Genomic DNA, 22,214 nt, shown 5'->3' with positions numbered 1-22,214 from the left:
GATGAACGAACTGCAATCAAACTAATATTCTGTTATGGGGGAAAAAAACACTTTTTATTAAAAGGTTTCTGGAAGTGGGCATTTAGAATTGCATAGTTTGTTCAAACGGCCGTGTTCCAACACAAGCGGCTTGGAGCAGGAGCGAGAAATCCATAGTCAGCCTGTGGGTCAGGAAGCCTGGCCAGGACTCCTCGTGTGCTCTTGAGGAGTTCACAGCCTCCCTCTGACCTCAGCTTCTCCATCCACAGAATGGGGCTGAAGGCCGGGTTAGAACTGTTGTTCTTAATCCAAGGTCCTGGAATTGCCAAGAGCAGGATTCCGGGCTCAGAATCCCCTTCACATCCCTTTGCTCCTAGCAGAGCCCTCTCCTTTACCTGCTTATCTGCTGAGGGCCCACGAGAGACTTCCTTTGGGCCAGGGGCCCCAAGGTAAAGAGAGTTAGAAAACTGCGGAACTCCCTGTGCTGACAATGGGATCCCAAGAGAGTGTCCTGATCCTGTGTCTGAGCCACAGTGTATCAGCTGCGGTGGTGACCCCAAATAATTTATGCAAAAAATTGCTTTCTGAACCCCAAATGCCTTAGCTTCTATCTTTCAAAAGTGGACTTAGAACACTCAGACCCACTGTCGAAGGTACTGGGTCCTGCTACACTAGACTATAGATGGCCTACTGTGTTTCCACCTACGAGCCTCAGGCCGGCTAACAGTGCCCACTGGGTGAGTGATACCCCCAGTTGTAGGCTCCCGGGAGTCCTGGGGGCTGGTCACTAGAGAGAATGACTTTGTTCTGCAGCTCTGATCATTAAACTTCAGGAGGCTGGTCCTGAGGGTCTGTGGAGAGAGTCCTGAATTTAAGATGGGAAAATAAGGGGGCACTGTCTCCTGGGGGAAAAAACATTGGAGGCTCCTTATCCCAGATGATCCAGAGCCCCCAGTCCTCACCGAAAGGTAAAGTACTGGAAATAGCCCTTCCTGGGAATTTTGCTTCTCACAGCCTGTCCCGTAGGATTATTTAAACTGTGGAGTTTGTTGCCTGGGGCTTCTGTGAAGTCAGAGGACAGCAGGAGGGCCAGGCTCAAGGCGCCTCCCCCCCAACTTGTAGCCGCTCTGTCCTTCCCGTCCACCAGATGGTGCTAGGACCTCAGGGTTGCTCCTGCAGCATGTTCTCGGGCCTACACTTAGGGACCATCCAGAGCCGTCCCCTAGGGGCCACATCTGGCCTGGCTGCAGCTGGAGCAGGAAGGAGTCATGGCACCACGATGGACACTGCAACTTCCTTCCACTTGAGGCTGACCCCAGGTCTCTGGGTTGTCTCAGTGGCTATTTCCCTTCAGGGTCAGGGAATGCAGTGGCTACCATGGAAACCAAGGCCTGGAGCAAGGAAGAGCAGCGTTCCTGCCTGTCCCTCCAGCTCACACAGTGAACTGGGTGTCCGGGACACTACTTGGTGCTGGAAGAGGGGTCAACTGTCCGCCAGAGGGCCGGGGCTATTGCTCCATCAGAGGGAAAGCCCCGGCCAGCTGCTGAGTCCGGGATCCGGAGGGGTGCCCTCAGAAGATCTTGAAGCCCTTCAACAGGGTCAGGGTGGGCGCCTTGCGCTTGCTCTGGGCCCGGGATGACTTCACAGTGACCAGCTTGGCCTGGGCCACGGCAGGCATCTCCTTCAGGCTGACGGTGGAAAGCGTGTTGAAGGTACAGCTGGCCAGGCCATGCCGGGCGGTGAGCGGAGCCTGGTGGGGCAGGGCCCTCTCCTCGGAGATGAAGAGGGGCCGGGGCAGGGAATGCTTCTCCAGCTCCCGCCGCGCCTCCCGCACGGCCTCGTGGAAGACATGCTGCACGTGCTCAAAGTCCAGGCAGGCCGAGACCTCGAAAAACAGGCACCCGAACTTGCCCGCCAAGGCGGCGCCCTCTGCCTTGGTGACCTGCCTGGTGGGGAAGCAGGGCGAGGCAGGGTCAGGAGCGAGCGTGCAAGTCGGGGAGGCCCGCGCCTACGCTCGTTTCCCCACTCACGGGCTTGGTGACCTGCAGTCATCTCGTGAGTACAATGGGATAATGACATCTGCCCCGCAGGGTTGTTAAAAGAATTAAGAAAGTCCATTTGTATCGTGTGCCTGGTGTATTACCTGGCACAGAGTCTGTGCTCGATAAATGGTGGCTGATGTCTCCAAAGCAGAATCTAGGAACAAAGCGTGGGCAAGGGAGCAGCTTACTGGCTAGACCCTGCTTGTGGCTGGAAGAAGATGGTCATTCCCAGCCCTGCCTTCCTCTAGGCCAGCATGGGTCCTTGGTCAGGAAATGAGCCACCCTCAGCCCCAGCCTGTGGGATCAGCTCCAGAGAAAGGCAGTGGTCTGGACGGAAAGGTGTGAGACCACAGAGGAGGGGAGGGTGAGGCGCCTCGGGATGCCTGTGGTTGGCAGAGTTCTGGGGCTCATGCAGAGAGTTGCCTGCTCGTCCAAGGGAGGGGCAGGGGAGAGCAAGGGTGACATTTCATGGGAAGGAGGGAGAGAATGGGAGAGAGAACAACGCCTATTGTCAGCTTCGTCCTATACCCTCTTTCCTGACGGGATCGACTATTTAACTGGGGAGGTCCTTGAAGCTTCTGGCCTGAAAGCCATGGGAATCAAGGTGAGAGGAAAAAGACCAGCTCTTGGGTCGGTCAGATGTCCAGAAGAAGGAAGGGGTGGGGGTACCTGAGGTTTTGAGGCCAAGGTTCCACTGGCTGAATCTTGGCGACCACCTTGCGCTGCCATTCCTGGGGACAGTGGCACAGCCCATGAGACCAGTGGGTAGTGATGCGAAGAGGTTTCTGAGCCAAGGTTAATTTGGCAAGAGCAGGGGGGCTGGCAGTGGGCTAGCTGCCCGGGGGGAGTATCAGACAGAGAGTGACTGGGACAAAAAGGGCCAGGGGCAGAGCATCTAGACTCCCCACCCAGGGCTGGTGTCCTGTCTGTAAGCTGTTTCCTGAGGAACCGTTCTGAGGGAACACTTGATATTATTTGCTTTTATGACAAGCTTGAGTCTAAAAATTTCTCATTGTGCGGGCTTGAATTCATGAATTTTCAGAAACTAGCACCCCATGCATGCATACATGTGTGTGAATGGGGGACACACGCATGTCACATGATCCTCTCTTGTTCAGCTGCAGCCTGGTGACAATTTTATCAGCGATTTGGGAACCACTCTCACCCACAATTTACCATGCTCTAACCCACAATTTACCACGTAGCTGCAAGATAGTCCTGGGAGATACACCAATGCTCAGCTACAAGACTGACTGTGCATCAAATCCTGATCCACTACCAGACTGGATCAAAGAAGGAAATGAGGGTAAACGGCCACAACTTTCCTTCGGGAACTGAAGCTGCTCTGGCTGAGCCCCATAATCTTTGTTATTTGCTCCCCAACCATTTTTAGACAATCCCTGCGGCAGAGACTGGGATCAAAACAGTGGTCTAGTTTTTCCCCTCATACTGAAGATGGATTTACCGCAATTCAGTCTTCTGACCCCTCTTCCAGGCATCGTGGGCTCTGATTCCTCAAAAACCACCTTTCGGTTTTAAGATCACACAACTTCCTTCATTCCCCGGGATGGAATTTGTCTTTGTCTGAGGGCTTGATGGCCTTTGAAGGCTCCTACAGTGGCCCCTCTTCATGAGACTGCACCTCCCTTTCCCACTGCCCTTCTGATTTGTTCTGCACCAAAGGTCCCTTCCTGGCTTATCCCAGCCAATGGGCCTTTGGGGTCTGGGGAAGCAGGAGTGACTGGCCATGAACAGGGAGGGACAGATGGAAGATGGGTGGAAGGCACCAGACGTTGAAGGTGGACAGGCCACATAGGACAAATGTCAGTGTTGGGACAAGGGCAGTGGGATTACTCAAGTGGGAGTGTCATGCTTTCAGGGGCCAGGCAAGCAACTCGAATGTATGGAGAGAGTGGAGGAAAGCCATGGAGAGTGGTAAGGCCTGAGTCAGCTGGAGAGGGCATACCCCTCCTCAAAGCATTCCAATTCCAGGTCTTTTAAAATACTGTGCTCGCCAAGCAAAATGCTGCAGTATTTGCTGGTAATCTGCCCCCTGGCCCAGTCTGTGACCTCTAATTCAAGTCCAGCCCGTTCTAAGAGAAGCTGCCCTCAGCACCGCCAATGGTTGGAGTGAGTGTGGGGCCATGCTTGGGTGAGATGAGAGCTGGTTGGACCAGACCAGACACTTGACTCAAGGAGCCAATCACGGCCTTTCTTCTCAGAACTGGAATTGGGCACTGAATAATAACCAGCCAGCTATGGGGAGTGAGGATGGAACGTCATATAGACAGGCAAGAGAGGGTGAGGCTGAGAGAGACCACAAAGCCCCATGAGGATGGAAGCAGTGGCTTTTCTGACTTTTAGGGTCCAACCCCTGTGTGGGCCAGAAGCTCTTCCCTTCCTGCCCTGGCCTGTCTGGAAGGCCACGCACACTGTACTCTTTAACCCAAGTTCGCAGGGATTACTTTCCTTAGCAGCCCAATAATCCCCGATGATGACACACAGCCTTTCCAAATGAGGCCAGTGGGCTCCAGCGAGGAGGACACACCGCCCGCGCTCACCTGTACTGCGCCATGTCCAGCTTGTTGCCTAGCAGCAGGGCAGGGGAGCTGCGCTGGGTCTCCTTGGCGTGCAAAGCGAGCAGCTCCAGGTAGCTGCTGCTGTCCTTGAAACTCTGGCGGCTGTCCATGCTGTACACCACCAGGAACGCGTGGGCCCAGTTCAGGTAGCGCTCACAGTTCCTGGGGGTGTCCTGGACGAAGGAGGGAAGCCTCGCTGGGGGTAAAGGCCTTCACCTGAGCTGCTCCATCCCACCTCCCCACTCCCTGGGTCTTTGTATACTGTTCCCCAGCAGGGCCCTTTTCAAAGGGGCACTTGAGTGTGGATTTGGCTTGGTGTGAAAGGAGGCATTGTCTCGGGAGCCTCACTCCCACCACCCAGCCAGAGGCTCGGAGACCTTGGCCTCTGGGGCACAGAGCCAAGACTCTGGCATGGCTGCTAAGAGACCCGGCTGTCCCTGGGCACTGCTGGTTTGGGGTCAGGTTGATGGTGCCCCTGGGCTTCTGAGAATAATTGGTATCCAGTCCTGGCAGGGGGTGGTGAGAACAAAGGGGGAATGTGTGTACTGAGGGGACCTGGGCCAGGGGGGGCCTCTGCATAAAAGTGTGTGCCCCATCTCCGTATATGCATGAGCATCAAATCCCAAAACAGAGGATCTCAGAGCTGACGCCAGCAACCATCAGGTCTCCCCAGGCCCCGTCCCATCCCTTCTCCCTTGGCAAATGAAAAGATTCAGGTCCACGGGTGCCTGGGTGGCTCAGTTGGTTAGGCAACTGCCTTCGGCTCAGGTCATGATCCTGGAGTCCCTGGATCGAGTCCCGCATCGGGCTCCCTGCTCAGCAGGGAGTCTGCTTCTCCCTCTGACCCTCCCCCCTCTCATGTGCTTGCTCTCTCTCATTCTCTCTCTCTCAAATAAATAAATAAAAAATCTTAAAAAAAAAAAAAAAAAAAAAAAAAAAAGAAAAGATTCAGGTCCAGAGAGGTCAGTGCCTCATTCAGGGTCACATAGCAAACTAGAGCTTAACAAGTTTGCAAATTCCCATCTGAGGCCTCCACTCTGGGAGCAGGACTTCTCAGGAGGGTGCACTGACTCTCAGCTCTCCATGGGTAATGGGGGTAATTTACCAGGTCTGCAGTATCCATGACCCTCAGGTGGACAGGCTGGTGGTCCACTGTCTCCTCGGAGCTGTAGGTGTCCTCTGCAACAGATGGTCAGCCAGGTCAGAGGCAGGCCAGGCCACTCAGTGGCAGACTGGGTCTGAGTCCTAGCCTCCCTGTGCTAGACCCTGGGAGATCTATTCTGGGGCTGGCTGAGTTGGGACAAACTGGAAAGGCCTCGGCTCTCACCCAAATGGAGGACACAGACAGAACCTCCCACCCAGGAGATGCTGCTCTACCTGTCAGGGCTCAGAGCATAAGAGGTCAGTCACAGAACACGCCACAGGGGATGGGATTGTGTTCTGGGTCCAACCACCAAGCCTCCAGGATGGAGTGTGCGGCCCACGGGCTTGATTAGCAGCAGAGGCCTCTGGAGTTGCACTGCCAGCCCATCCCTCCCAAACCCCAAGCTTCCCCGCCCTCTTCCCTCTGACCACAGTACCCGGCCCGCAGGAAGCCCCCAGTGGGAGAAGGGATGGGGAAAGAAAAGCACACAACATATGGTGGGGTGTGTGTGTGTGTGTGTGCACGTGCAACTCCATTCAGAGGTCCCTAAGAAGGTTTACAAATAATCCTTATCAAAATAATAGCAGAGGACTCTAGTGTAGTCGAATATTTTAGGTTGGACATGTGGAATCACACCCAACTTCAGCTACCTTTTAGCCATGTGACTTGGCCACGTCATTGCTGTTCTTTTGAGAATCTGTTTCCTCCCTTTACGATGGGGATAACATGGGGCACCTGGGTGGCTCAGTCGGTTGAGCATCCGACTCTTGATTTCGGCTCAGGTTGTGATCTCGGGGTCCTGGGATCGAGCCCCGCTTTGGGCTCCACGCTCAGCGTGGAGTCAGCTTATCCCACTCCCTCTGCTCCTCCCCCCTGCTCTCCCTCTTTCAAATAAATAAAATCTTTTTTTTAAAAAAAAGTAAAATAGGGATAACATGATAACACTGGCTAAAAGTTTTCCAGATTTTACTCTGTGCCAGGCACTGTGCTAACGCTTGTCCCCGCACCCTCACAGGGCTTGTGAGGACTGGATGGGCCCCTAGGCATGGGGCCTGGCCCACCATAAATGCCTGGTAAAGGACAGTGGGGATTGCGGTGCTCCGAAGTTTACAGGGCAGGTTCACATTCCTAGGTGATTTTTTTTTTCTTTTGAAATCATTTTAGACTCATGCGGATATTGCAAAATAGTACAGAGAGTTCCTGTGTGCCTTTCCCTCTGCTCCCAGCAATGTTAACACCTTACATAACCATAGCACAGTGATCAAAAGCAGGAAATGGACATTGGTAGCATACTATGAACAAACTACTGACCTTATTTGGATTTCATGAGTTTTCACCTTTTTTTTTTTTTTTTTTTTGGTTCTCATGACCTCAAACCTGAGAAAGCACAAGTGGCCAGGCATGCAAAGAGGACCTCATTGTCATATTGGCCATCATTCTCCCTATCTCCAACCTCCCCCTATGCCACTGGCCCATGTGTGTGAGTGCACTTGGCCATCACCTTTCCCTGGGTGCCCCCGTGCCCCAGGTGACCCCAAAGAAGACCTCTCTGGGCAGAACTGGGGCTCTCTCTGCCTTCCTCCACCATCCGCCCCCAACCCTGGCTGAGTTCACAACCACTTGTCTCTGAGAGCCCCTGGCAGTCAAGCCAGGCCTGGACACATGCCAGGTCCACTAGCAGCCAGCAGGAATCACAGACAGCTCCCATCCCCAGCCTGTTTGGGGACGTGGATAAATAGCTGCTCTTATTCAAAGACAAAAAAAAAAAAAAATCTAATGGAAAATATGCCCCAAACATTTAACTATATTTGGTACAAGAGGAGCTGCCCCTAGATGCCTACATCTTGTTCAGATTTTTCTTTATTTTTCTGCCAAAGTTGCCTGATGCACCCCTTTTAGTTGCTCCACACCCCCTTCCCCCACCCCCAAACAGGCACTGCGTCCTCAGTCCAACAAAAAATATTAGCCCAACGTTGGTCTCCTGGGGTTCCTCACAGCAAACAGCCTTTCAAGGTTACTGTTAGCTCCGCTGTAGAGAGATGAAACCCAGAGGAGGAGAGAACTTACCCACTGCCACACAGCACCCCATCAGTGGAAGGAATGTGAACTCGAGTCTTCTCACCTGGGCTACCTCTCCGTGGGGACCCCCTCACCCTCTGCTCAGGGGCCCAGCTGACCCTCCAGCTCTATCTGGGCAGAGTGCAGGGGAAGAGCAGAAGCCCCAGTCTAGGTGTGGCACACGCGTGGGTGAGCTGGGGGAAGCCTCGCAGATCAGTTTTATCCAGCTGCCTCCCCCTTGGCAAGTGAGGTGACTGGAGATGGGGGGGGGTCCTTTCCAAGTTACAGGAATGTCCTGTCGTCTCATCACCAAGTCCTGCTCTCCAGGGCATTCTGGGGTCCTTAACCACATAGGTTTCATAACTCCTACTTCTAAATAATATTCTGAGGACTTCCATGCTGAGAGAAGATTCTTTTCACAAACTATTTTCCCCTGATTTATGCAATAATAATCTTTTTAAAGGTGGTAAAGGTGCTCTGATCAGAGTGTGTGTAGGATGATGCCTCAGAAATGGTGTCCATTTCCTTGCTGGAGCAGGATGAGGGCAAGAGGGGTGAGAAGCCGTCATTCTGCCCTGGGCAAGCCAGGCAAGGTGCCCGCAGCTCCTCTGTGAAGGGATGCTCTCCTGGGGGCCCCTGCCCCTTCCTGGAGTGCCCAGCACAGGCATAGCCTTTCCATAGACACTGATTCTCTTAGCTCCTACCAGCTCTCCCAGCCACAACCCTTACTCAGACAGAGCACAGGCTATTGGCCCCATCTTCCAGATGGGGAAATGGAGGCTCAGAGACACAGTGCCATACAGACCTCTGATTCCAGGCCCTCTAGGGCATAAGGCTGCCCTTACGAGAAAGCTGCTGGAGTGGTACCCATCTTCCTTTGTACCTGAGGTTTTCCGTAGGCAAATCACTGAGCCCTCTGTGCCTCAGTATCTTTACCTGTAAAATGGGGATAATAGCTGGAACTCTTCTTTAAAGGTTAGTACTAAAACCAAAATTCAATCTCATGTTTAAGAGCATGGGTCAGCTTGGGGTGTTGTGCCTAGTACCGCACTCCATGCTAGAAATGGGAATGAATAACGCAGGTCTCCACACTCAAGAAGCTCACTCAGGGTTCAAAGAAGAGCTTTGAAAAGAGAAGGAGCTGTTTTATATGTCCCGGTGGCTAGCTCTCCCCTTGGATGCTCAGACTTTTCTCCACAGAAAGAAAGCCTCCAGTCCCGGAGTCCCCACTATTGCTGTGGCCAGCCATGGGATAGTGGCTGGAATGTTCAGACGGTAAGGCAGAACTCCCAAGGAGTGGCACTGGCCTCCCAGAATGCTGAAGGAGAGCGTCTGGTCATCTCTCCAGCTGACAGGCTCTCAGACCAGGGCAACTGACCGCCGTGGAGCTGTTGCCCGCCCCCCCCGGACAGCGTGACCACGCATTCCACTATCAGGTCAGAACTCCAAAATTACTCAATCAGGAAGCCCAAACCACCCCTGTACTAGGCTATTCTGGGGGGACCCTGCAAGAAGGGTAGGGATTGGGGGTAGGGAGAAAGACACTTGGAGGCAAGCTGCCAGAGAAAATGCAGGATGACCATTTAAATTTGAATTTCAGAGAAACAGCTAATATTTTTTAGTGTAAGTATTCCCCACCTGAGCTAGGCAGAATTTGTCTTTTGAGGAACCATCCTTGGAAATCTCCATTTTTCCTTCCCAGACACCCCTCCTTGTATGCCTTTCCTTCCCACCTCCTCCCCGTCTTCAATTCCCCCACTCCGTCTGATTTCATGTTCTGGCCTCTCTCAACGCCTCCCCTAGCCAGCACACAATTACACCCTGTGTCCCGCTCCTGTGCTAATCAAATGGGGTCCCCTCAGACCTGCTGTGTGACCCTGGCCTGGAAGCCTCAGCTCCTTAGGCCTAATTCTTCCTCTGTAGCACCAAGGGGTTGGGTTAGAGTACAGGTGGTCAAACCAAGCTCTGAGAAACAAACTCCTTAGGGACTGTCAGTGAATCAGCTGCCCGGTACTCTTGACTTAACCAGGGGACCCCCCCCTCTGTTTTCTCTGTTTGACACCGTGAGGTTCTATTTAAGATCACCTGGGAAGAAGGGCTTCTGCTACTTAGGGAAAAAATTCTAAATAGCCCTGAGGTCCCTTTCTGCTTCGACACCGGGATTCAATATTCCAGCCTGAACTGAGGGCTCCAACGGGCTCAGGGGAGGTGTCACAGCGCGTCCCATCAGAGGCCTACTGCAGGCAATGCTGTACTGTGGAGTTTCCAGTCTGTGCCCCATAGCCCTGCGTTTCCTGGGAGGGCCCCCAGGGGGTCCCACAAATGCTTTATTTAATTCTTATGAATGGAAAAAAACAATCCAAGACTGTAACCCCCCTTTCCAAAAGGCTAAGCATATCCAGACACTCCTCCTCATTCCTCCTACTGTTAGCTGTTTCTCTGAAATTCAAATTTAAATGGTCATCCTGTATTTTCTCTGGCAGCCTGCCTCCAGTATTTTTCTCAGGAATAGTTTACAATAAACAAACGTTATAAATGTAAACTTTAAGGAAAGAGGAAGGAGGGGCGCCTGGGGGGCTCAGTTGGTTGGGCCTCCAACTCTGGATTTCAGCTCAGGTCATGTCGGGGTCCTGGGATTGAGCCCCGAATCAGGCTCTGTGCTCAGCAGGGAGTCTGTTTCTCCCTCTGCCTTTCCCCCTGCTTGTTCGTTCTCTCTCTCTCTCTCTCTCAAATAAAATCTTAAAAAAGAAAAAAGAGGAAGGAAAACTGAACATGCATTGAATGTCTACTGTAGATCAGATACTAGGATAAATTTTTCACATGTGTTATTTCTTTAATGCTCACAGTAATTTTCTGAAATAGGTATCTTTATGCCCATTTTACAGATGAGGAAACAGAAGCTCAGAGAGATTAGGTTATTGCTTCAAGTTTGCACAGGCAGTAAGTGGCAGAGCTAGGGTTCAAACTTAGCTCTGATAACAGAGCATCCTTTCTTCCAATATACCATGATATCGCTGTAGAATAAGACAAGTTTTCTTGTGTGGTTCAAAAATGGGTCAGAAGCCAGTACCACTAAAGAATTTCTCTCAAGTGTTTTGTCCAGCTTTTTTGGAAAAGTACATTGAGTGGCCATTTTGAAGAATAACACTTAATGGTTATAGACGTTCTGCTATTTTTTTTTTTTTTTAAAGTCTCACCATACCTCATATTTTAGGGCAAATCAGCCTCTCGGTTCTCTTAATTAAGTCACTCCCCCAACCCCAGTTGTCTGGAGTGGGCTGTGGAAGGATGTCTTTCTGGCACTTACACCATTTTGTCCCATGGGCTGAGTCATCCTGGTGGCGCCTCCCCTCTGCCCTCAGATGATGGATCCTAGTCAGGCCTGGGCCCACCACAGTGTAGGCATGTGTGTTGCGGGGGATCCAAGTGGGACACAGTAGGAGGAATGAGGAGGAGTGGTTCCTTACCCAAGTTGGGGTCATACTCGCTGATAAACCTCCTGGTCAGAAACTTCACGGTCAGAGCTGCAGGAAGCAGAAAGAAGTTGGCTCAGTCTCCCCCTGCCGCATCTGGCTGCTGGCCCTGGAGGTTGCCCCTCTCATTTTAGGGAGGTCTTATCTAGCCTCTGTGACTCCTGGCTGACACTAAGCTCAGTTCTCTGGGGGAATGAGTCTGGGAGCTGAGGAGTTGGTTTGAGAAGCTCAGCAAAAACCAGAAATATGGGGAACCATGCCCCTCCAGTTGCATCCTAGCATTTTTTTTTTTACGGCAAGAAAAGCCATGAGAGGCAAGCCTAAGGGGTGTTTATAAAGACCTGAACTGGGGGCACCTGGGTGGCTCAGTCGGTTAAGTGTCTGCCTTCGGCTCAGATCGTGATCTCTGGATCCTGGGATAGAGCCCTCAGTCGGGCTCAGCAGGGAGTCTGCTTCTCCCTCTGCTCTTCCCCCTGCTTATGCTCTCTCTCATTCTCTCTCAAATAAATAAATAAAATCTTAAAAAAAAAATACTCAAACTGAGGGGTCCAGGACTCATGTTACCTTAGGGTGAGCCTGGTGAAACTCAAACTGAAGGGAGATATTCCCCACCCTGGTCAAGTCATGAAGATTCTGAAATGTGGGGCATCTATTCCAGTTTTGGCTATAAGCCAAAGAATAAGAGCTGAGTTGATCAGTCTGTGATCCCTGGGAGGAGTATGAACACTCACGTCCCAAGTAAACACCCTCCAGTCCTTGGTCCCCTTTGTCTCAAGTCTTGACTCTGTCTTGGGCCTCAGGGGTGTCCCGAAGAATGTAAAACCTAAAATGAAGCTCTCCCCAGGTGGAATTCATTAATAGAACTCTGATTTTGTTCAGAATTTAGCCACATAGAGCCCAGGGCCAGCCAACTATTATGCTGGACTCTTAAAAAGTAATGTGATATTTTAAAGAAAATCCTTAAAATTCTTTCCCAGAATTCCTAACAGTGTCATTTTGCAAACTACTACCCAGGGAATACATACTTTAAAATTTAACTTCCTTCATTCGTGTAGTCACTGGCTAAACTGTACCAGTGACAGACTACAGACACAATTTGATTTTCAAAGGGAAGAGGGCAAATCTTTTCTGTAGGAAAACATGATTCAGAGTCCCCTCTCTGAGTCAGGGCGCTGGTTTCAGAAGTGGAGAGTAGGATCCCAGCGAGTCTCAAAGAACACTCCGGGGGAGGAAACTCCTAGCTAACAGCCCATGTTGGCCAGTCACTAATGGCAGTAACTGTAACACAGCCGGCCGAGGAGCCCCCTCTGCCGTCCTACCTTCAGCCCCCTGGTACTGTGAGTGGCAGGGGGGCAGGGGTGAACCCTTTCTCCAGGTCTCTGCCTGTGGTGACATCCTCCCCCCCTACCCACCTGGGCTCCACCTGGGTGAGAGCTGCCAGGAGTGGTTAAAGCAGAGTTCAGAGTTGGCAGAAAGGATCTCAGTGGCAACCCAAGATCTTGGTTCATCAAGAACAAGTCCCAGGCGCCTGGGACCATAGTCCAATGTGTTTCCAGAAAGTCACAAGAGGGGTCTGACTTGAAACAAATACGTTTGATAAGAATGCACACTTTGTTCTATCCCAGGGAATTGGGGTGAGCCCCTCCTTGGAAAATCCCAGTAGCCCAGTGACCTCTACCACCTCCCTTCATCCCCAGCCTAAACTGAGGAATAACAAGGCTGTGACTAAGCTCAAAGGGGCCTGGGCTGAAGATTAGTGCCTAACAGGTCCCTTTGGTGCTAGTCACCAGAGCTGACTGCTGGCCCCAGGGAGAGGAGATGGAAGGCCCTGAACAGCAAGGGAGAGATCAGCAGAGGACCAGGAGACACAGAGACAGGCAGAGGGGAGAGATACGTAGTGTCACAGACACAGAAGGAAAGACAGGTGAGGAACCCAAGACAGATGAGAGATGGAGGAACTGAGGACAAACTAGAGAGAGAGCCAAGCAACAGAGAAAATGAGGCAGAGAAGAAAATCACGCTGTCTGACCCAACCCACCTGGGTGCAGGAAGCCCCCAAAGTCAGTGGGGGAGCCTGCCTGCAAACAAGTCCACAGCGTCCACACCCGCTCCCTGTCTCTCGGGTCCCAGCCCAACCCCTTCCCTTCCGCCCCCCCACCCAACTCACCCGACTTGCCGGCCCCGCGACGCCCCAGGATGGCCAGATTAACCTCGAGTGGCGCGCTCTGCGGCCCGCTGCCCGCGCGGGGTTTCCCGAACACCGAGGACATGGCGACGCTGCCGAGAGGGACACCGGTCCTCGGGAGAAGGGCCCCGAGCAGCGTGTCAGTCCGTCGGGGCCCTGCAGAACGAGCCGTGGGCTCCCCCCGCGCTCGCGGGCTCGGCCCCGTCGATGTCCGTGCCCGGGCCCGGCGTCGAGCGCCAAGCGGGCTGCGTTCCCGCGGCCCGGCCCAGCCCGGCGGGGAGGAGGAGCCGGTGGAGGCCGGCGGGCGGGGCCGCCCCGAGAGCCGCCGCACTCCTTGTAAGGGCTGCGGGAGCCCCCCGCGGGGCCCGCTCACCCCGCTCCCCACGCTGGGAGGGAGCTGCGGGCCGGCCGCGCACCCCACAGCTGGGCGCCGCCTCGAGGGCCGGACGCTGTCACCGCCCGGATCGCCCTCGGACCCTGCAGGGAAGGACTCGCACGGGGAGAGGGAGGCCCGGGGTAGGGGGCTAGAGGGGAAGGATGTTTCCAGCCTTGTCTAAGCCTCCGCTCAATCTCTTCCCACCTGCAAGAAAATCCACTCCTTCCTTTGTTCTACAGAGCAGGCCCTGCCTCCTCCTCCGGGAAGCCTGCCTTTTTCAACTCCCAGCCTTGCCCTTTCTCTAGGTCACGGTCACAGCCAGCTCAGCCTTGGCACACAACTTCCCCCACCACATTACCCTGCCCTTCGGTATGGGGACTCTCAGGCATCATTGCAACCCCCAAGGCAGAACCCTGGCTCCTGGGAAGGAGCCTTAACCAACATTTCATGTTCAGTATGGGTCCAGCTTCAAGAAACTTAACCCATCTTGGATTATGGTTTTCTCCCTGATGGGAGCTAATGAGTTGCATGTGTTTGGCGCCTAGTGTGTAAATGGGGCATTTTATTCTAAACGCTGGCATTCTCTCTTGCCTATAATGATTCTAGGATTGGTGGATGAGCCTGGGAGGGGTCACCTGTCATTTCTTTTGCCACCCAGGGTAAATCTGGTCATGATGGACACAGAGCAAAGGGACCATGTGGGAAACGTGGACCTTAGGATCTAGTCCCAGCTCTTTCACAAGGTCACCCTGGGCGAGTCACCTCACTTCTTTGAGCATTGGTGTCCCCATCTATAGCACTAAAGGAAGGGGGAAATAAATCCAACATTCCATGATGTGATTCACGCCTAATAGTGATAGCATCAGGTCTGAGTACTTTCTAGAACCCAGTGGAGCCTCTCTTTTGAAATATACTCCAGGGCTAGAGTGGGGTAGGGTATGGGAGTCTCAGAGACCTCTCACTGCAGCCCTTCTCCCTCCAACACCCCCCCAACTCCTCCTCCTTGCCCCAGTTAATCTACCCACCCACGTGAAAAAGAAACCATGGAAAGCCAGATCAACAGGCAGAGAGTCTGGGGGTCAGAGCCTGATGATACTAACTTCTCAACCTGGAAGGAAAATTATTTTCCGGGATAGGACGTGAATACTGACTCAGCCTAATTGTATTTGTAGGAGATAATGCTAAACCAGCTGTGTTATTAAGACTGTAAAGTGTTGGGAAAAATTTGTTTACATTACACCCTCAGGCCAGAATCACTCACAGAGCTAATGCCCAAGGGTTTTCCTTTGAGTTGTAGGTGGGAAAAAAGTGGGAGTCAAGTTCCAGCCACCTTCGTGGGCTGGCCCCAGTCTTGTGAGGACAGACTGGTTCTGACTGGGGTTTATCGGGAGAGGACCAATCTCATCAGAGAATTCCTGGAGAGAGGGTAAACTGTGGAGCTCCGTAGGCCCAACTGGGTATAAACTTGGGCTCTGTTATGGCCCTGCTTGTGTGAGGCTTTAAAACTTTAAAACTCAGACCAACCAGTAAGATGGGCACTGCAAGGAGGTAGATTTGAGCTTGGTGTGAACCATCTGAGCTGTCCCTAGTTACAAGGGACTGTTTTAGAGGAAGTGAGCCTCCCAACACTGAAGGCAACCAAGGGGGTGACCACTTCAAGGAGGTGTTGTAAGGAAACTCCATCATGACTTGCAGGAAGGAATGATGTGACCCATAACTCTCGTCTAGGTCAGAGATTTAAACTAGTTGCCAGCTGGTTACTCAGGCCCTCAGCCTTGATGGCTAAGTGTCCAAAGTCTGCCCCTCCTATGAGGCTTGGGAGGAAAACAGTGCCAACCTCACAACTGCAACCAGTCCCTTTCCCCATCCTCAGTCTCCTCATCTGGGCTGCCTGTCCACCCGGAAGTGCCCGTTGTGGACCCGAAAGACCTTTGGAATCAGCTACTTATTGTCAGACCACGGAATAAGCTACTTTGCTCTTCTGGGCCTCAGTTCCTCATCTTTAAAATAGGGATAATATTAAGGGTTAGAAGAGAAGATATGAAAGTGTCCCACCCAGAGTTTGGTCCATGGCCCAAAAAAGCAAAAGATAGTTTCCTCCACTCCCCCTGGACGTGAACAGCACATACTTCTCACCTCCACTCCTCCTGGATGTGAACAGCGCATACTTCTCACCTCCACTCCCCCGGACGTGAACAGTTCATACTTCTCACCTCCACACCCCCTGGATGTGAACAGCGCATACTTCTCACCTCCACACCCCCTGGATGTGAACAGCGCATACTTCTCACCTCCACTCCCCCCAGACGTGAACAGCGCATACTTCTCACCTCCACTCCCCCCCGGACGTGAACAGCGCATACTTCTCACCTTCACTCCCTCTGGATGTGAACAGCGCATACTTCTCACCTCCACTCCCCCCAGACGTGAACAGCGCATACTTCTCACCTTCACTCCCTCTGGACGTGAACAGCGCATACTTCTCACCTCCACTCCCCCCGGACGTGAACAGCGCATACTTCTCACCTTTACTCCCCCTGGACGTGAACAGCGCATACTTCTCACCCATCTACCAAGAAGCCACAATTGTTTAGCAACCAGTAGTTTGGACACTGAAGGTCAACAGAGAGGTCATTCTGCAAGGGCAAGTAGGCCAACCCTCCTTATCCCCTACCCCCAATCTTCAAGGCTCTTATAAGGGGCTCTGAGGTACTCAAAATGAAGAGGATGTGGCACCTGGCCCAGCAGTGAACGAGGAGATGTTCAATAGATGTGTCTGAAGTCGATGAGTGGGGTGTGTACAGGTCTAAACAGGTAGGGGCCTGTGAAGATTTCCAGATGCCAGATCCTACCCTTGCCACACACACTCTGGGGAGCCACTTCCACATAAAGCTAAGCTTTTGGGAGCCCTTTGTGATGATGTCACTGCATTCCCTGGAGGCACAATATGACAAACACTTCTGTGGCTGTTCAGTGACAAATTCAGGTTTCAGAGCTGAACAGAACCTTAAGAGTCAGCAGCAAGCTCCACTTTACAGATGAAGAACTGAGGTCTGGAGAGGTTGGGTAGCTTTTGCAAGTCAGTGGTAGTACCAGCATTAGAGCCCAGCAGGAATCCTGACTCCTAGTCCAGTGCTCTTCCTTGGGCCCAGGCAAGCTCCTCACTATGCTGTGTGCAGAAACACTGTCGTGGGTGGCAAGGCCAGGGGTCCACCATCAGGCTCGGGGCATCTCGGGGCTATGTCTCCTTTATCAGACTGCAGGCTCTTTTGGGACAGGGCTTGTGTCTCCTCCATCACACTGGGGACTCCCACTTAGGTTAAAGCCCAGGAGTCCACTTAACAGACCCCTTACTGTGTGCCAATCACTGTGGATAGAGAGACGAACAAAGCTGGGTATGCGCTCTAGAAAGGCTCAGAGTCTGACACAGACACAGTCCCACTTTCCTTGCTCCCACCCTGAACCTCGCAAGGTATGGGGGCGCAAAGTGGAGAGAGGGAGGTTGGTGTGAGGTCGGGCAGAGCCTGGGAACTCCATGGGCTGCCCACAGCCAGGATAGTTCCTTGTTCTCTCCAAGTCCCAGAGGGACGCTCACTGTCTGGGTAGAGGAAACGCTCACCAGCTGCAGACGACACCCCACTGGAGCCTTGGGAGCAGGGCCAAAGGGCTGGTCCTCATCCCAGCCTTAGAACCATGAACCCCCACCTTGGGTGGCCCCCTCCCCAGTGCCTGGCTGCTGAGGGGTCGGAGCTGGGGGTGTGCACAGTGTCCCAACCCACTGAAGCCAGTGCTGGACTTGTGAAAAATTGGCACTGGGAGCCAGCTTTAGCTGGGAAGAGTTGCTCTCCTTCCACTCCTCTCAGGAGAGGGCCAGGCAGTGGTTCTATCTGTTGTTATCTGCCAGTTACCAGGTGCCTGGAACAGACCATTTGGGAAGAAACTGTTCCCCTGGGGGTCAGCCCCTCCCCAACCCTGTTCCTTGGCTTGGGCCTGGCAGGAGGCAGCTGTTTCCCTGCCCTAAGAAATGGCTAGTACTGGGCTGGGCAGCAGACATGGTTCAATCCAGTCCCACATCTTTGTTCATAACAGGGAAAAGTCCATGCCCTCTGTGGGCCTCCTTTTCCTCACCTGTGAAATGGGAACAGTCAGACACTTTCTCCCTACCCCTGGGGCCACCAGCAAGGACAGAATCAGGACTGGGCACCGCAGAGTCCACTGACCTCCAAGACAGGGACTGTCATGCTTTCGGCCAATGTCTGGCCTCAGGGAAGGAGAGAGTCTGGCAGAGGGCCTGGGATAGTATTTGTGAGGACTCCTGCCCACCCCCTCTATCTCCTCCTACTCTTCCTGTCTAGTCCCTGGGGCAGAGTGTCCCGGATATTTCTAGCTGCCTCCTCCAGGCCTTTGGCTTCCCAGGCTCATGCAAGTGGTCCCCATATCCCAGCCCTGCTTTGATGGAGTGAACTGGGTGGGAGTTCCTGGCAGAAGAAGCACATTTGTGTTGGGTCTGCAGATTCATAAGCGAGGATCTGTGCATGTGTGTGTGTCCTAGGGGTGAGAGAAGTTCCCCTGCCCCCTCCCAACTCTGGCTCTGTCATTGGAAGCCACTGCATCCTCCTGAAGAAAGCCTGTAGTTGAACATGTCCTGAATGGCAGATACCATCCTACACGGGTCTGGGCCTCAGTTTCCCCGCCTGTACAATAAGGTGGCAGGAGAAAATAATCACTAAGCTCCCTTCCACCTGACATTTTGGAAACCAAAGTCTTAGCTGGTCACCCAGGAAAGTTCTTTGCAGTAGGGAAAATGCCCTGGGGTGGGCAGCAGGAGGCCTGGGGCTGTCTGCCCCATGCTACACGACCCTGAGCAATTCCCTTTTTGGTCCTCCACTGTACATGAAGGGGTTAAACCATATGAGCCTGAAGTTCCTTCCAGTTGTGACCTCCTGGCAAGAGCTGAATACCCAGCGTTTGTAGCACAGACAGGAAGCAGAGCACGCTGGTTAGGGCCACATGCTCTATAGTCAGACTGGCTGCAAGCCAGTCCGGGCTCTGCCGCTCTCTGGCCATGGGACCTTGGGCGTGTCACTAAACTCTTGGTGCCTTCCTCAGTCTCTGCATCCATGAAATAGAAACTCATAGTTTCTGTAAGCAATACATGGGTAACTATGTAGTAAATGAAGCAAAATGATAGTATCTATTCATAGGATTATTGCAAGGACTGTAGGAGTCAAAGTGCTTACAAAAGTGTCTGACACACAGTGCAAGTTCAGTGTTAACTATTATTTCAAGAAGCCCTTCCCCTTCCCATCTATAGACATACGATCCCCTCAGCAGCCCCACTTACCTTTTCCCAAGGTCCAGAAAAGAGCAATGGATGGATGAGTGGGGAGTAATCAGCTTCCTATTCCCAAACCAAGTCAAGGAGTACTTCCACACTGAGAGGTTTATTGGACGCTCACCTGCTACCCTCCCATTTCTACAGAGAAGGAAATCAAGGCTGAAAAGGAGATTGAACTAGCTCAGAGTCAGGGTCACAGGTTCAAGCTAAATTAGAACCTGTTCCATGGGGCGCCTGGGTGGCTCAGTTGGTTAAAACGCGGACTCTTGATTTTGGCTCCTGCAGGTCATGATCTCAGGGTCATGGCATTGAGTCCCGCTTTGGTCTCTGACCTCAGAGCCATCTGCTTGAGCTGCCATTCCCAAGCGCTCGCGTGCACTCTCTTTCTCCCTTAAATACATACATCATAAATAAATAAATAAGTAAGTAAGTAAGTAAGTAAGTAAATAAAATCTTTAGAACCTGCTCCAGATGTCAGCCTGGTCCACTCTATCTTGCTCTACCTCTCCCTCTGGTGCCCAAGTACCTCGGGCCCCCCACCAATCAATGGGGTGGGCTAGGTATGAATCCTGTCCTTGCTTCTTCCCAGCTGAATGACCTTGCACAAGTCATGCAATTTCTCTGAGCCTCAATTCAAACACTTTATGACTATTGTCCCAATACCATGAGAGAGGTGTTATTATTGGTCACATTCTGAGGAAACAAGGTCAGAGTTAGGGCACTTGTACAAGAACATTACAGCCGCTTTCGTGCAGGTTAAAAGGTGGAATCTTTGTAAGCAGCGCTCACAGTGCCCCGCATGCAATAGGTACTCAATACGTATGTAGTCACTATTGTTACTATTTCCCATCGGAAGCGAGTGACCCTGCAGGTCTCCCGACGCCCGCGGGCTCACAGCCATCCAGCCTGCCGGCCACCACGTCACATGAGCCGTACTATCTTTAGCCAGGGAGATATATTTATATCCCCCTGGAAGTTTTTTCCGTTCCGGGGGAGCCCCAGAGGCGGTGGCCGCTGAATCCAGGCCCCCCGCGGCGGCCCCCGCCCTTCCGGCTCGCCATGCCACGGGCCCCAGAGGTCCCCCCGGTGCAGGTGTGGGTGGGCGGCCAGCTCTTCCAGGCTGACCGGGCCCTGCTGGTGGAGCACTGCGGCTTCTTCCGCGGTCTCTTCCGCTCCGGCATGCGAGAGACGCGCGCGGCCGAGGTGCGCCTGGGCGCGCTCAGCGCTGGCGGCTTCCACACCACGCTGCAGGTGCTGCGCGGCGAGCGGCCGGCGCTGGCGGCCGACGAAGAGCTGCTGCAGGCCGTGGAGTGCGCCGCCTTCCTGCAGGCGCCCGCGCTGGCGCGCTTCCTGGAGCACAGCCTCACGTCGGACAACTGCGCGCTGCTGTGCGACGCGGCCGCGGCCTTCGGCCTGCACGACGTGCTCCGCAGCGCCGCGCTCCTCATCCGCGACGGCGGGCGCGAGCTGGCGGCCGAGCTGGCGCTGCCCGAGGCCCGCGCCTACGTGGCGGCGCTGCGGCCCAGCAGCTACGTGGCCGTGAGCACGCACACGCCGGCGCCCGGCTTCCTGGAGGACGCGTCGCGCACGGTGTGCTACCTGGACGAGGAGGAGGACGCGTGGCGCACGCTGGCCGCGCTGCCCCTGGAGGCCAGCACGCTGCTGGCGGGCGTGGCCACGCTGGGCAACAAGCTGTACATCGTGGGCGGCGTGCGGGGCGCCAGCAAGGAGGTGGTGGAGCTGGGCTTCTGCTACGACCCGGCCGGCGGCACGTGGCGCCAGTTCCCCAGCCCGCACCAGCCGCGCTACGACACGGCGCTGGCCGGCTTCGATGGCCGCCTCTATGCCATCGGCGGCGAGTTCCAGAGGACGCCCATGAGCTCCGTGGAGCGCTACGACCCGGCCGCGGGCTGCTGGAGCTTCGTGGCTGACCTGCCGCAGCCGGCCGCGGGCGTGCCCTGCGCCCAGGCGCGTGGCCGCCTCTTCGTGTGTCTGTGGCGGCCGGCCGACACCACGGCTGTGGTGGAGTACGCTGCGCGGGCGGACGCGTGGCTGCCGGTGGCCGAGCTGCGGCGTCCGCAGAGCTACGGCCACTGCATGGTGGCCCACCGCGACAGTCTCTACGTGGTGCGCAACGGACCTAAAGACGACTTCCTGCACTGCGCCATCGACTGCCTGAACCTGGCCACGGGCCAGTGGACGGCACTGCCTGGCCAGTTTGTCAACAGCAAGGGAGCGCTCTTCACGGCGGTGGTGCGCGGCGACACGGTCTATACGGTCAACCGCATGTTTACGCTGCTCTATGCCATCGAGGGTGGCACCTGGAGGCTGCTCAGGGAGAAGGCCGGCTTCCCACGGCCCGGCTCCTTGCAGACCTTCCTCCTTAGGCTGCCTCCCGGCGCCCCGGGGCCTGTGGCCTCAGCGACACCAGAACTGTGATCCTGGGCTGGCCTTTAGGAGGGGATATCCCGGAGTCTTCGCTGAGCCGTGGCTGGGTCTATAAGGCTGGCCTTCGGAGCTGCATGGAACTTCTGTCTCCCTGGTTGAGACACGCAGGTCTTGGGCCTTGTGGTGATCAGTCCAAGAAATTCAGAGAGTAACAACGAGGCTGGGGTCTGAACCCTCAAATTATTTGGGCTCTGCTGAGAGGTGGTGGGTCACAATGCCAGTGGAATGTGTCGGGGGTAGGATTTCAATAATCCAGGCTTGTGTGTGAATGGGCCAATAACTGAGCATGGCTAGGAGTGAGTTAAGTGCTGTTAATCCAACTGCCAGTCATTTGGCAAGAATTAGGCACCCGTACAGTGCTAGGTCTAATGTAGCTGTAGTTGCTAGAGGGGTCCAGAAAGCCTAGAGTCTAGCCCAAGACAAAGGTTTACGCACGCTTGTCTTGATCCACTGAGGGCTAAAGGCAACATGCAAAACAAAAAACTCACAATGGAATAAAACAGTATTGAAGAAATCAGAGCAAAGGGAAAATAGGGAGAGGAAAAATACGTAACTCCAGGAAGGAGGGTAGATAGTATACCGGGTGTATGAA

General features: G+C 53.8%; 2 protein-coding genes across 3 annotated transcripts; one reads left to right on the top strand and one right to left on the bottom strand.

Annotated features, from left to right (window-relative positions):
• Nucleotides 1-51: 51 nt before the first annotated feature.
• On the bottom strand, nucleotides 52-13,715 carry RASL12 (RAS like family 12). Of its 2 annotated transcripts, XM_036087214.2 has the most exons (5): nucleotides 13,443-13,715; nucleotides 11,270-11,326; nucleotides 5,706-5,779; nucleotides 4,583-4,773; nucleotides 52-1,925 (listed from the first exon to the last, which is right to left on the bottom strand). In XM_036087214.2, exons 1-5 carry the CDS (start codon nucleotides 13,543-13,545, stop codon nucleotides 1,550-1,552), a joined length of 801 nt encoding a protein of 266 aa, XP_035943107.1. In that variant the 5' UTR covers nucleotides 13,546-13,715; the 3' UTR covers nucleotides 52-1,549. The 2 variants fall into 2 exon arrangements, with proteins under 2 accessions (XP_035943107.1, XP_035943108.1); XM_036087215.2 differs by lacking the exon at nucleotides 11,270-11,326.
• A 6,518-nt stretch (nucleotides 13,716-20,233) lies between these two features.
• On the top strand, nucleotides 20,234-21,664 carry KBTBD13 (kelch repeat and BTB domain containing 13). Its single transcript, XM_036087193.2, has one exon. The coding sequence runs from the start codon at nucleotides 20,234-20,236 to the stop codon at nucleotides 21,611-21,613; it is 1,380 nt and encodes a 459-aa protein (XP_035943086.1). The 3' UTR covers nucleotides 21,614-21,664.
• The last annotated feature ends 550 nt before the right edge of the window (nucleotides 21,665-22,214 follow it).

The sequence above is a fragment of the Halichoerus grypus genome, chromosome 8 (genome assembly GCF_964656455.1).
Source record: "Halichoerus grypus chromosome 8, mHalGry1.hap1.1, whole genome shotgun sequence".
In the NCBI taxonomy this organism is placed as follows: Eukaryota; Metazoa; Chordata; class Mammalia; order Carnivora; family Phocidae; genus Halichoerus; species Halichoerus grypus.
This window is presented reverse-complemented; position numbering and strand designations above follow the sequence as displayed.

Bases quoted from the DNA above. Each gene is read 5' to 3' on its own strand.
- RASL12 (XM_036087214.2), bottom strand. From the start codon at position 13,545: ATGTCCTCGGTGTTCGGGAAACCCCGCGCGGGCAGCGGGCCGCAGAGC. The intron at 11,327-13,442 runs GTGAGTTGGGTG...TGCTTCCTGCAG, and splicing joins TCGCGGGGCCGGCAAGTCGG to CTCTGACCGTGAAGTTTCTG. The intron at 1,926-4,582 runs GTGAGCGCGGGC...CTTCCCCACCAG, and splicing joins CTGGACATGGCGCAGTACAG to GCAGGTCACCAAGGCAGAGG.
- KBTBD13 (XM_036087193.2), top strand. From the start codon at position 20,234: ATGCCACGGGCCCCAGAGGTCCCCCCGGTGCAGGTGTGGGTGGGCGGC.